Here is a 14117-nt window from a genome sequence, read left to right as displayed (position 1 = left end):
CAATTGACGGTCAATGGGCTGAAGCGTGCCTGCAGCTCCAACTCATCATACATTTATCTTAGGCAGCTAACCACTCCTTTTCTGCGTGCGCCGCATTGCGACGAGGCTCGAAAGATTTCAAATTTGAGGACCTGCCAGATGGCACTCCCAAGGCATTCTCTGCCCATGACTATCTAGATTTCTTGGGCACCTGCAATTGGTAGGGATTCTTTGCGTATGGGAACGTGCCTTAATTCAAAAATCTATCATATTTCAGACGATATCGCCCATTTTATTACAAGTTTGTATGTTCTTTATGCCAGCCATTGCACCAGTCAAAGCCAGAATACACAAGGTGCCTCTACAGGGACCTTAGGGAAAGTATTGCAACTCATGCCAACTTGGAGTGAGCCCCATCGTTCAAGTCACTACCACCCACACCCTTGATGAGCTCAATGGCGGCCTCGATGCTGGAGCCCTTCTCGACCTGCTTGGTCCAAAAGACATCGGCATCGGCCAGACGCACAGACTTGCGGCGTTGGATGGCGCCGACGTCGAGCATCTCGGTGGCGCGGTTCGCAGCCTCGAGCTCGTCCATGTACTTCTTGCGCCGGACGTAGCGCTCGTTGCGCTCCCGGCGGACCTCTTCGGACCCGACGCGCTGCAGCACCAGGCGGACGAGGGCGCGCAGGACGAGAAAGATGTGCTCGCTCACAAAGATGGTGATGGGCAGACTCCACCATTGCACGCCGCCGAGGGCCTTGCCGAGCACCGTGCTGCTCGACCCGCTCTCGGTGCCAAACATGTGCACCACGGCGGCGGTGCAGATGCTGCCCATCCACGTGAGCGCGTCCAGCGAGTGGATCCATGGCCCGATGCCATCAGTCCGCACAGGATGCGGTCGCTGGTGCTCGATGCAAATCTTGAGAAAGTCGGATCGCAACTCGATCCAGTTGTTGATCCAAAAACCGACCGACACCAACGGCCAGACGGGGGAGAAGAGCGCGAGGTAGCCGAATTGGATCACCATTTCCGAGATGTCATCCTGAACATTGTAAGGCGGTAGGCTGGCCTGACGTCGAACACTGCGCAAAAAGTCCTTTTCCGTAGGGTCGTCGGTCTTGTTGATGGCAAAGTGTGAGCGCGACAGCTTGTATGTATGCCACCAAGACTTGAGCCTGTGCATCACATATGGCACAACCATCTCTTCAAACATGTCTGAAACCTGGCCTGTCAATGTCAGAGCAATCACCTCGTTCCGCAGGCGATCTGGATCTCGCTGGAAAAAGTTGTTGTCGAGCTTCACACCGATTGCACTGAAGAGGTGCGATCCGAGCCAAGGCACAATCTTGTTACCCAGTGGGATGTATACGAATGCCGTGAGAAGAATTGGGAGGTAGTTGACAATGAAGCTGAGAACGAAGAGCTTCTGAGTAAGAGACATTTCAAAGTTGTCTTTTGTGCGATGATTCTCAAACTCGGCGAGGCGGCTGGCAACATCTTCCAGGAAAGAGTTCATGTATGGCAGACCAGCGGCAAGGAACAAGGTCGGAACGTACTCCTACGATCCGTCAGCATATTTCCCCACAATAATCAAATGCAAACTTACCAGCCAAGTTTTCCACGGGCCCTCGTAGGCTTCGGATACGAGAACTTCAATTGCAAAAACCATGGTGATGATTACGCCAAGAGTCACAAGACAAAAGACAAAGAAAGGAATCTGCAGGGACTGCCGTGCAAAGGACTTCCACTTGGGATAATAATGCTTGGTCCGTCCCGAGCTGTCCACAATGACCTTTTCGTAGAGATAGTTTGGTCTGTTCGTTTTTAGGGACCCAACACCACGGACATTCCACCGAATACTCAGGTCATCTTGCAAAATCTTCCAGTACTCGAGGAATACTGTGCACCCGAGAAGTGTGAGAATGGCGTATATCAACGAGTACTTAGGAAGAAAGGCCCATGCCAAGACTCCAGTAATAGCGGGAAATGCCAAGAAGACTAGATATGTCTGCATATAGGCAAAGTAGAAGGCCACCTAACGACGGTAAGATCAGCTGAATATACACAAGGAGGGAACTAACTGACCTGAGAGCCAAATAGGTTCCTGATTTCGTCCAGATCATCTTTGTTTAGAACCAGCTTTTTGCTCAGCCTCTTGAGAAGTTTTCGGTTGGCCTGTTCGTTGTGTATGGGGAAAATGGATTTCACATTTTCCCATTTCCCAAACTCGGGAGTGATGCCCGCACCACCAATCTCTTTGGACCAATTGACGAGATGGTACACGGATAATATGCTCTCAGCCTCAAAGGCATCTTTGAATGACTCTGACTTGGTCCTCTTGTCTACTTTGGGCTGGGTCTTGGTGATGCCGTACAACCAATCCTTTACTCTACAGGTCTTGGGGTTAGATCGTTCATTTTCCAGAATGTCGAGCTTGTATGGTTCAACTCACCTGGATTTGTGGATTTCTGCGCTCAAAAGCTCTTTTGGGGCCCTCACAAAGATGAGAAGGCTCTTGTCCTCACCGGCACGGACTTCGCACTGTAGACCAGCTTGGCTAATGTCGCTACACAGAAACGATACCTCATCAATGGCAGTATCACGGTCTCCCAAATGTCAGCTCTTGAGCTCTGGATGGTGAAGTTTTGTAGAACCCATACCTATCTCGCTAAAGTCATAGTTGATGACATACTTGTCATTGTACGTGAAGCCGCTCCTCTCATCAGTGCGTGGGACGTGGTCCGGAAAGGTATCGACACGGGATACCGAGAAGGAGATCTGTTCGTCCATGGCTTGGCTCGGAACAGAGTGAATGGGATACCTAACAAAAAGAGTATCGCCAAGCTCCTCTTTCAGGAAGGAAAAAAACAGAGTAGGCCAGGGGGTCAAATCTTTTAAATGGAGTCTGATTCTTTTAAGTTGTGCTGTCGCCTCCCGTTGGACTTTGGGGGGATGTAAGCGGCCCACTTGGCTGCGGCAGCCTTACGCCTGTTCCCGGATAACCGGCATAGACGCGGTACATCGCAGCTTTGACCACGAAGGATGACATAGGTACAGATGTTTCACCACTTTAACTAGTAGCACTATGTGTTTTTTTCTTTTCGTTCCTTTTCTCCTCGCCGCTTCACTGATCTTCATGTGGTCCACATAATTTGATCTGAACTTTTGCATTATTTCATGTCGCTTCACTCATTGGGCCAATTACATCCCCAATGTTGATCTGCGTCCCTATACCACTACTAATCTCACGTATCAAAAAGGGTATCTGCCAAAAAAAAAAAACTCCGAATATCAATCTGAGGACAAGGTACTCGCAGCGCAGATTTTAAAAAAAAAATAGGCCAGAAAACCGCCCCCAATGCACGAGCAGCAATCTACTACTGCGCAACAACGCCCGGGTCTGAACGGACTTCTTTGCTGGGAGGAGTCTCGGTACCTTTGGCCTCCTTCTCCTTTTCCGCGCGGATCTCACTTTCAATCTCCTCCGTCTGCTCGGCGCGGATGGTCTTGGCCGATTTCTTGCCGGTAATGTCGTTGAAAATGGCCTTGGTCGTGCGCACAAGCGTGCGCCGGCCCTCAAAGACGGGGAACAGGCCGACGGCGCCCAGCGAGCAAAAGATCCAGATGATGCCGACCGTGACCCAGCCGGTGAAGAAGGGCTTGGAGAAAATGTACGAGGACCCGTACATGGGGAATGGCCAGACGACCAGGAACGCCAGCGTCAGGAACACGGTGGTCCATTTGGATATCTTGCTGGCGCGGCTGAGCTTGGCCTGCTCGGCCTCGAACTCGGCCGCCGTCTCCGTGTGTCCTCCCACCGTGTTCTCCAGGTCCACGCCGGCCGTGTCGGCGAGATCGTGGTCGTCGCCCCTGCGAATCTCCATCATGGACACCCAGTCGTATTTCTGTAGGCCAAAAGCCAGCGACAAGATCGGGATAATGACAGCGGGCGATAGGAGAGCGACAACTAAGCACGGGGTTAGAAAATTCATCATAGTGAGCAAGAAACAAGATGTGACGTACCATTTCCGGCAAGCATGGGGTTGTTTCCGCCAGTGCAGGTAACATCAAGTGCGTTACACTCCTTGCGAGCAGTCACGAGCCAGGCAATGAGCGCAAAAGCAAGACCAAGAATCGGTGACAATCCCGCGGCCCATTTGTTCTGTCCATTCCAGACCAGCGTCAGGGTGGCCGGCAGAACTGCAGACCCAATGACAACTCCCATCATCAGATACAGGTATCCCATGGAAACTCCAGCGTAGTACAGACCGACTGAAAAGGCCGAGATGAAAAGGGCGTAGGCAATGACAATGCAGTGAGACATCCAAATCAAGGTCTTGCCGCTTGCATTTGGCTTAAAGTATGTTCTGTACAGATCATAGGTGCAAATCGAAGAGACGGCGATCAGTTCCGACGAGGTTGCACTGGTAACGGCCATGAAAACAATGAGCAGCGTCGCAATGGCACCCCCGCGCCCAAGAAGCGCAACAGCCGCATATGGCAGTACCAGACCGGCCGAGACGTCGGCGTCACTCATGCGATCCGGGTAGGTCGGGAAACTCGGTGATGACTCTAGGGCCAGTGCTGAGAGACCCATGGTCGTTGCAGTCAGCCAGGGGATGGCGAACCAGCTCAGTCCGCCAATGATGTAGCCAGGCAGAGCGTGGACGGGCGAGGCAGCAATGGCCTTGTTGTAGTATCCGTTGTCCAGGAACACGGTACCAAAGTTGCCGACAATGTTGATGACGAAAAAGATGACACCCTCCTGCGATCGCATAGTCAGGTAGCTTCCCTCGGCATTGCCCTCAACTGGGTGACTGAGGGCAGCCTCGACGAGCAAGTCATAGACTGCCGATGGTGATCCAAGCTGTTCGGAGCTTGCATAAGCTGTGAGAGAAAAGATGATGATGATAATCAACAGGATAAATGTGTGAATCCAGTCCGTCAAAATCGTTGCCTTTAGACCTCCGACCAGAGTATATGCTACCACACCGACAGGGAGCAAGAAGATGGCCGCGATTTGGTTCATTCCGGTCAGTGCTGATACTGTCGCAGATCCTCCAACAATCAACATCAGACTGACGAGAATATTGGTAGCAAGAGCGAACCTATGTGCATTGTGTCAGTAAGTTTAGATCTATGCATGCCGGCAATCATCGCATTCTACTCCAATTGCCAGAGTCGTGCGTGAAACACAGGAGAAGACCAGACCAGGGTCATATAGTCCGACAGTTATACTTACACCATGAACACAGCGTGTACCCAGGTTCCATATCGAGCCTTGACAACCTCAAGGTAGGTGTGAGCGTTCGGGGCGCGTCTCTTCAGCTCGATGGCCAGCGTCGCAAACAAGAGGATCTGGACGGTAGCACCAGACGCATACCAAAAGGGACCAGAAACTCCATATCTGTAGCACACACCGGTTGATTGCAACAGAGTGGCGGCCCATGTCCATGAACTGACGACTGCGGATCCGACCAAGCCACTCTTGACTGTTCTTCCTGCCGTGTTGAACATTTCCGACGTTACGAGTTCCGAGTTGTATCGCCTGAGGACAAATGTGACGAGGATCTATTCTGGGCGTCAGTAATTGTGCACAGCTATTCCCAATACCGACCCGACACGAATTTGCGACGGTGATATCTTGGTCATGCACGAGTATGTGGGTGCAACTTACCATGCCCAAGGCAAAGGCAAAGCCCAGGCCGAGGACAATGCCATAGCCCACGCCGGGCTCCAGCGGCGGATTGACCATGATGGAAGACTCCGTCTGCAATTCCCTTTGCTACAATCTGATGTCTTGGATATATCACAAAGATTGCGCCGCGTGCATGCCAGATGTGAGAGGGCCGTGGAAGCAAAGGAGGTTTGTCAAGTCACGGGGAAGAGCAGCCGACCATATATACCTGTACCACCACTTTCATGCACGTCTTCTTTTCGTCTTGCAGATCGCAGAGGAATAGCACTAAAGGGTCCGATGTCGACCAGAGCTTCATCCTGTTGTTGTCTGGGATGTCTATTGGTCCGATATGACCCGGGGCCTTTGCCTCTTGGGCATACCCCCGGCATTTCATCAGAGAGTTTCGAGGTCGGCTCTCTGCATGCGCATGCGGGATGCCAAACGAGAGGTCCGCCCCCCACACAAATGCGAGCCCCGGAGCACATGCATGGCTTGGTATAGCATTTGTTTTGTGGATCATACAAGAAGTAGTAGACTGACTCTATTATTCCGCACGGCAGATTTGTTAGGGATATTCAATTTTCCAAGACCTTGGTGGGCTCCCCAGATCTTGTCCGACGACGGGTATAACGTCGTGGCTAGTGACGTTGAGGCTAGACCAGGCAAGCGAGAGCGTCAGGAAAGTTCAAGTGTACACTCGACTGATAAGCAGCACAGCTCGTCTGAAATTCTTATGATTTAGCAGATGGAATGAGCCAATCATGGAACATGGTAGTCAGACTAACAAACCTCGGGTGGTGCTTATCGGGACAGGTAGAGAACCCCAGGTCGCGCTCAGGTAGTTTGAGACTTTGGGGACGTACAAGGCACCTAACCTAGCTCGTAGTAGAGCATGTCTCTTCTGCCCTGTAGCCCAATGCCGGCGGGAAGGAAGGACAAACGATAAGGCTGCCCCGGCGGAAACAAGAATGATTAGAAAGCTGCCGTCATCGTCTGTACTGTAGTATTGCGTTGATCGTTTTCTCTCGCTCGATTGATTGTTGTCAAGGATAGAAGTTATCAGTTCACATTGACCAATCAAAACACGCCGCTGCCAGACCTGTCGTGATAAGCTCGCATGCAGGGAAAAAAAAAGATTGGGGCCCCAAAATCGACCATTGGCAGCCGCTATCTCACGATCAGAGAAGCTCCAGATGGCCGGGGTTCGCGGGGGGCTCAATTGAACATTTGATTCAGCAGAAAGAAAGATATTTAGCAGAGGTCTAGGAGTAATTCAAGCATATTATTGGTTTATTTCAAGCTGGGCACATGCTGAGAATCTATTTACTTGACAATTCACAAATATAATGACATTTAGCTCCCAGTCTGCTTCTCTCCTAGGAGAAACGCCCAAAACATGTTTCCTAGGGTCAAATTAGATTCAAACTTTAAGATCACAAAAGATAAGAAATCATCGGAATGCCCTTGATATTTATTTCTATTGGGAATTCATCTGGCAATGTTATAAAAGATGGGCATTGTACTACTAGATTGTGGCTTGCTCACATGCAATCATCAATCTACAAAACATTATTCCGCATCTAATACATGACTTCTTTTTATTAATCACACATCAGAGCAGTTGATCAATACTCCAGCAGACGAAAGAGAGACACGAACTAAAAAGAGAGAGAAAAAAAATAACGAGTAGACATTCACAGGCAGAGCTATATGCGAGGCATGCAAATACACTACAACGGCAAAAAGTTGCACCTATGACCAGTGCCGGGCTCGATCCGGCGACCTTCAGTGTGTTAGACTGACGTGATAACCAACTACACCAACCGGCCTGAGAATTGGTGTGGACACCAACCCAGATTTGCTTGTGCAAAGGACTGCTCTATCACAAAATAGATCACGTATCTGCTGCGTGAGGGGCAGCATGTGAAAATTCTCCGCAAGCTTGATCCCCGCTTGCGTGATCAACCAGGACTAGGGGCGGCCCCTGAGAGAACCGGACATTTCGGTTGGCATCCCATGCGGGAGTACGTAGAGTATGCTGCAGACCTTGAGAATAACGGTGCAGGACCGAAGAAACGGACAAGATGAAGTTTAATTGTGCAAATTCAGGTCTATCTTTACCTAGAGTGACATTCATCATCTTCTGTTTACATCAGCTTGGGTCAAGTTCCTTCCGACCTTTGCTATTCTTTCTTCTTCAGTAAAGAATTGGTTTCTCACGCGAAACCAAGAAATCCGCGCTGCATAATATTTTGGTATCAATTCACCAACTCATAATTTCATCTCTATGGGCTCAAGCTAGTAAAAGACTCTCAGGAATTCCACTAGAGAAATAATCGCCATGGCTTGACCGTACGGCATACTCGTAATGGGGATATTATAGTAATGCTGCAAGTCATGGCCCATGCCGGTACCAAAACTCGTCTGCAGCAGCTCGCCGTCCTGGTCCACATTGTCGAGCACGGCCTTGATGGCCTTGATGGCCACGTCCTGGTACTGCTTGCCAATATAGCGCTTGCGCTGGCCCTTGAGGATGCCAAAGGCGAATCCCGCCGCGGCGCTGGCCTCCTGGTACGACCCTTCGCTCTCGGGCCGGTCCAGCACGGTCCGCCAGAGCCCCGAGTCGGCCTGCAGCGGCGCGAGCGCCTCGACCTGCGCGTCCAGCGTGTCCACCAGGGTGCGGTGGAAGGCGTCGTTGGGGTCGAGGTTGAGGAGCTCGAGAAACTCGGGGATCACAATCGTGATCCACGAGTTGCCCCGGGCCCACCGCGCATTGGCAAAGTTGTGCCCGCCCTCGTGAAACGTCCACCCGTGGAAGAAGAGGCCCGTCTTGTTGTCAAACAGGTACTTGATGTGCAGCAGAAATTGCCGTTTGGCCTCCTCAATGTAGTGTGGCCGGTTGAGGAGCTGTCCAATCTTGGCCAGCGGTACCACGGTCATCATCAGGGTGTCGTCCCATAATTGCTGATCGTTCACCTCGAGGTAGGTAATATGTTGCATGCCGCCGTACTTTGTCCTTTCGAGATCGTGCATGGCCCACTCGGCCCAGCTGTCCAGCCAGGGCAGATATGTCTGGTTTCCCGTCTTTTCGTAAACATAGGCCAGCGTCAAGAAGACGGCCATGGTGTTGATGTTCTTGGTGGTGCCGCCGGCAGCGAAGCGGTTGGCAAACCAGTCTTCAATGATCTTGAGGTACTTGTCGTCACCCGTCAGGTTGTAGTAGGCCCAGAGGCCATTCAGGCCAATGCCGTGCGTCCATTCCCAGTCGTTCCATCCCTTGGTGTCAATGACGCGGCCGTCGGCCAATGTCATTAAAAATTCTCCAGACTTGTCCTTGATGTTGACCATGCCATCGATCAGCAGCTGGATCTTGGCGTGGACATCGCTGGCCTTGATGCCATGAAGTTCGGCCGGCATCTTTGTATAATACTTTGGGCCAGTGCTTTGGGCAGTATAAAGGTTGTTTATGATAGGTCAATAATGCCCGATTGATTGGGATGGATGTCTGGCAAACAAGCAGTTTGGGAACACCGAGGCAGGGGTACGTATAGATTGTGTTTGGTTGCAAGCGATGTTTTCTCACGTGGCCAGGGAGGATCGCATCAGCGCATTACTCTCACTCTTATTATTACTCACAACGACATTGCCCTCATATGGTACGACGGAAATGCGCTGGCAAGCCGACATAAAAGGTAAAGCCATGGTTTCGACACTCCACCTACAATGTCGACATTTGTTTGGTGGAGAAACTCTCTGGCTCTGCGCGAACATGGATTCGGGCTATCAACCGGCCGAAAAGAGTCGTGACTCGTGCTTATTGGCCTTCGGACCATGTTTCCTTGCATGGCCTTGGCAGGTGGGGATCAAGGTCCAACATTTGGATCATACTATCCTTCGCACTTCGGGTCGCTTCCGACGAACAAGTTGTGAACACCGTCTCGGGCGCGGTGAGGACGATGATTCTTGTCTGTGGTTAGCACTGGCAGGAATCTATGGTGACTATCTACATTGGGACGATGCACCGCGCATACGCATGAACATGTATACATACGAGTCCCCATATGCCCCATACTCTGTCACCAACCATTTATTGTGTTCGTGTTTCCCCGGTTTGAGGATCCGCCGGTGAACAATTTCTAGTCACAAATGTAGAGTAGTCGATATTGGGGTTTTTCTGGAGATGCGGGGTGCTAGCCATGTTTTGTCCTTCTCACCGTCTGTCTTATTCCCCAGACCCCAGATTCGGCTTATTGGTTCCCCGCCCATGGATCCTAGGGGTGCCAATTAGCCCTGGCCTTGTTCGCTAATTTGTTTGTTTTGGGGATTTGGGTCAACTGGAGTGCAGCAGTCGGGTCGTTTGTAAACGAGTTTTTGGTGGTCTTATTGGGTGATCACTGATCGCCCTTTATTCCGCCAGGTAAAAGATGGTGTAGGACTCGAGCCAAACCCCCTGGTGTGTTGATCATCACCAGCCTAAAGCAATTGAATCAGTCCATTATACGCGCGGTCAACTAACCCGTAAACATCCAAGGCTTGACCCCCATATTGCCATTGCCAGGTCCTTTTCTCCAACTCGTGCATAATTGGCCCGTGAAAAAGCCCCAATGCTTGATCTCTACACGGCTCCGTGGTACCGATGGCCCGGGAAGCAGCCAAGGCGGCCCTGCTCGTGGCTCGCATGCATTGCAACGAAGGGTTACCTTGGCTTCACTTGACCATTGGCCCATGGGGTAATGGAAACCGGGGGGGAAACCGACCAGTTGGGGAAACATTCTGGATACATAAAATATCAGGCCAGTCCCCATCTCGGGTGGTGATCCCCCTTCCTTTTCTGTCTGTTCCCTCGTGTCACTCCTGGCGACGAGGACTGCCCTTTGATTGCCCGTAGATAATTTATTTCCATGAGCTCAGTCAGAACGGAGTCACAATGTCCAACCTAGAGGCCCCAGACCCAGACGTGGTCCAACCCGTCGCCTTGCCCACCGCCGGCGAGGTCAAGAAATCGTTCCAGTCGACCAGAAAGTCTCACGACGACGCCGAGCCTCACGTCGACGAGCTCGAAAAGCCCGGCCATGCCAACTATGACAAGATTGACAAGGAGTTGGCCCAGTATGCCGGTGACGGCGCTATCGAGATCACACCAGAGGAGAACAACCGCCTACGCAAGATGATTGACAAGCGCGTTCTAATCGTCATGGTTTCAGTCTACTTGCTCCAAGCCTTGGACAAGGGCACCATGACATTTGCCTCGATCATGGGCATCAGGGATTACGCCAATCTGCAGGGTCAGGAGTATTCGTGGCTAACCACTTGTATTTACATCACCATTTTGGTTGTTGAATACCCCCAGGTAAGTTGCTCGAGTATTTTCAGGTATTGGGTCTTGAAGAAGAACAACCCGTCCACTGACCTCTCATGATCCGACAGAACTACCTTATTTCACGAGTTCCGGTCGCCAAGTATCTCAGTGTGTCAGTCATAGCTTGGGGAACAATTCTGGCTTGCCACGCAGCTTGCCATAACTTTGCTGGCCTCGTCACGGTTCGAATTCTGCTCGGTCTGTTCGAGTCAGCCTGTCAGCCGGCCTTTGTCGTCTTGTCTTCTGTGTGGTACAAGAGAGAGGAACAAGCCGCCAGAGTCACCTACTGGTACATGATGAACGGCCTCCAGCAGATCATTGGCGGTCTGTTTGCATGGGCCTTTTCTCTCATCACCACGGGTCCTCTTCAGAGCTGGCAGTGGCTGTTCCTGGTCTACGGCGTGGTCTCGGTCATCTTTGGTTTCTTTATTGGCTGGTGGATGCCCGACTCGCCTATGCGGGCCAAGTGCTTTTCCGAGGAGGACAAGCGCCTCATGGTGGAGAGAGTGCGAAGCAACCAGACCGGTATCCAGAACCGCGAGTTCAAGAAATACCAGGTATACGAGGCCTTCAAGGACCCGCAGACTTGGTGCTATGCTGGTATCCAGTTCTGCACAACCCTCCCAACCAGCGGTCTGGGCTCTTTTAGCGGTATCGTCATCAAGAGTTTTGGTTTCTCGACTTGGGAAACTCAGCTGCTGTCCATGGTCTTGGGTGCTTACATCATCATCATTCTGCTCAGCTCCGTTTGGCTGGTGAAGAAGTTCCAGCAGAACCTGCTCGTCATGTTGGGCTTTGTCGTGCCGTCGTTTGTCGGCACCGCGCTCCTCATGGCGCTCCCGAGCGAGACCCTGTCTCAGCACGTTGGACTGCTCATTTCCTACTACATTACCCTCTCCTTCTGGTCTGCGCAGACACTGGGCCTCTCAATGCTGTCGCGCAACGTCGCTGGCGTTACCAAAAAGTCCGTCGTCGTCGCCACCAACTTTATCTTCTGGGCTACAGGCAACGCCATCGGACCCCAGGTCTTCCTCGACCGGGACCAGCCCCGGTACTTTATCGCCTTTGCCACCCACATTGGCTGCTACACCCTGCTCGTCTTCATCATCCTGTTCTTCAGGTGGCACCTCAAGCGCCAGAACAGGAAGAAGGACGAACTCGCCAGAGCTGGCGTGCACGAGGCCGCCGATGCTCAGAATGTTCACGCCTTTGAGGATCTGACAGATCGCGAGAATCCCAATTTCCGCTACGTCTACTAAGCATTCAGCGGACAATAGATGGAAAAGTTGGAAGAGATGGTAATGGAAAGAGGTCAAAATAGCGCTTGAATGATTATTATCGTAATACCAAGGTCATCTCCAAACACTGAAAACAACGAGGAACCCAACCCGTGCCGCTCATCCCGTAAGCCATGCATCTAAGTCTATCTGTTTCCAAGTGCCGCCTTCTATCTCTTTGGGGTCTATTTCTAAAATGCTTTGTATGCAAATGATCGTCATTTGCTCAACGCCAGGAGAGTCTTTTGTTTATTGCTCGGGGGTACAGCCAGTATGGCTGGCCAGAAGATGCAAGGACCGCGGATGGCTCGCTACTTCTTCTCCGCCGGCTGGGCCGTCTGCTTGGGCTTCCACAGCAGCCACGCAGTCGCGATACCAAACTTGATGGCGCCAGCGATCCAGAGGGCAGTGCTCATACCGGCATCGCTCTTGGCCAGCCAGCCGCCAATGATGGCGCCGACGAGCATGAGCACGACGGCCGAGGCGCGGCGGTTGCGCTTCTTGTTGGCCTTCCAGGGGGCGAGCAGGTTCGGGTCGTTGAACAGGTCGCAGTAGACGCTGGTGAGCACGTTGGTCGGCACCTCGTTGAAGCCCAGGATGCGGCTCGAGCAGATCTGCCCGCCAAACTGGAAGGCGAGCAGCACAATGGGGCCCAGCACCCGCAGGTCGGCGTGCTCCTCGCGCGACAGGGCCTCGGCCACGCTCAGCAGGCCAAAGGCCGGCGCGACACCGCCCTGCGCCAGCGCCGCCGCGGCAAAGATGAAGATGCTCTGCGCCAGAAAGTTGGCCGCGAGGGTGAGCTTGGACGTGGGGCGCACGTGGCGCGTTTGCCCAAAGACAAAGACGCCGGCCATGAACGCGGCAATGGAGCATAGTGACTTCAACCAGAGCAGCGGTACATTGGCTGGCAATCCTGCGGTGCCAAGGGCCAGGAAGACCGTGTTGCCCGTTTGCATCGACACAAAGACTGACGAGGCATTGAAGGCGACGCTATCGCAAAGGCCGGACGTCAGACTGCACAGGCAGACAGGGATGTCGGCATAGTGAATGTTCACATCATCGTGGAGGCGGAAACGCTCTATCAAGGACGGCTTTGCTGTTGTCCGTGTTGGCGACCCCGAGTCGACAGAGGCGGTGGCCGACGTCTCGTTGGACGTTGGCAGAATCGGTTCTGGTGCCATGGGTTTGGGGACTGCAATAAGTGCGCTGGGCCAGGCCTTTTTGCTTTAGCTGCAAGCTTGCGCTATCCTTTTGACTTTTTCTGACAGGCGGCTAGTAGGCCAAGTAGTCACCTAAAATAAAGGTACCGTTCGGTCCAAGTCGACTCGTTTTAAAAGTTAATTACCGCGATTGTATCTTATGGCTTTTGAAGCGACAATTGTCTGAAAAATTCAATATTCCCGTCGGGAAATGCTATTAGGTAGGAGATGAACAAAATGTGTCAGCCGGGATCGCGGCAAAAAAAGAAGGATCTGCTTCACCCTTTATTAAGCTATTCAACCGGCATTCGGCACAAGCTGCAAGTCACCGGTGAACATGGTCAGAAAAAGGGCAACGCAAAAACCATCACCTAAGTCGATCTCGCCATCAGGCCTAGACCGAAGTCGGCATCGTTGGGCCTCCGTGGCTTTCAGCAATTTTTCTCTTCTTCCCTCGCGCTCGACACATCAGGAATTCCTGAACAGGATCAAGCGTCCGAGCCCATCGCCAGCACTCTTCCGTAGGCAGTTTTCTAATTGCGTTTAGGGCTCGGTCCGAGTATGTCGGGTATCCGATCCGCGATAAGAGTTTTGACACAAGGAACTGGACTGGGGGGAGG

At 52.1% G+C, this 14117-nt stretch overlaps 5 protein-coding genes across 5 annotated transcripts; 1 reads left to right on the top strand and 4 right to left on the bottom strand.

Moving 5' to 3' along the window:
• Nucleotides 1-370: 370 nt before the first annotated feature.
• On the bottom strand, nucleotides 371-2772 carry PFICI_10460 (uncharacterized protein; the record flags this gene model as incomplete). Its single annotated transcript, XM_007839041.1, has 5 exons — nucleotides 371-1540; nucleotides 1589-2017; nucleotides 2068-2371; nucleotides 2435-2588; nucleotides 2643-2772. The coding sequence occupies 5 exons, from the start codon at nucleotides 2770-2772 to the stop codon at nucleotides 371-373; spliced, it is 2187 nt and encodes a 728-aa protein (XP_007837232.1).
• A 587-nt stretch (nucleotides 2773-3359) lies between these two features.
• PFICI_10459 (putative urea active transporter 1) lies at nucleotides 3360-5737 on the bottom strand (the record flags this gene model as incomplete). The annotated part of the gene is made up of 4 exons (XM_007839040.1): nucleotides 3360-3949; nucleotides 4006-5090; nucleotides 5225-5553; nucleotides 5660-5737. The coding sequence occupies 4 exons, from the start codon at nucleotides 5735-5737 to the stop codon at nucleotides 3360-3362; spliced, it is 2082 nt and encodes a 693-aa protein (XP_007837231.1).
• A 2223-nt stretch (nucleotides 5738-7960) lies between these two features.
• PFICI_10458 (uncharacterized protein) lies at nucleotides 7961-9079 on the bottom strand (the record flags this gene model as incomplete). Its single annotated transcript, XM_007839039.1, has 1 exon — nucleotides 7961-9079. One exon carries the CDS (start codon nucleotides 9077-9079, stop codon nucleotides 7961-7963), a length of 1119 nt encoding a protein of 372 aa, XP_007837230.1.
• Nucleotides 9080-10589: 1510 nt separating this feature from the next.
• Nucleotides 10590-12280, top strand: PFICI_10457 (uncharacterized protein; the record flags this gene model as incomplete). Its single annotated transcript, XM_007839038.1, has 2 exons — nucleotides 10590-11012; nucleotides 11090-12280. The coding sequence occupies 2 exons, from the start codon at nucleotides 10590-10592 to the stop codon at nucleotides 12278-12280; spliced, it is 1614 nt and encodes a 537-aa protein (XP_007837229.1).
• Nucleotides 12281-12609: 329 nt separating this feature from the next.
• PFICI_10456 (uncharacterized protein) lies at nucleotides 12610-13479 on the bottom strand (the record flags this gene model as incomplete). The annotated part of the gene is made up of 1 exon (XM_007839037.1): nucleotides 12610-13479. One exon carries the CDS (start codon nucleotides 13477-13479, stop codon nucleotides 12610-12612), a length of 870 nt encoding a protein of 289 aa, XP_007837228.1.
• Nucleotides 13480-14117: the final 638 nt, after the last annotated feature.

Source organism: Pestalotiopsis fici (assembly GCF_000516985.1).
Source record: "Pestalotiopsis fici W106-1 unplaced genomic scaffold PFICI_Scf_7, whole genome shotgun sequence".
Taxonomy (NCBI): domain Eukaryota; kingdom Fungi; phylum Ascomycota; class Sordariomycetes; order Amphisphaeriales; family Sporocadaceae; genus Pestalotiopsis; species Pestalotiopsis fici.
Note: the sequence above shows the minus strand (reverse complement) of the source record. Positions and strands in the feature narration are given on the sequence as shown.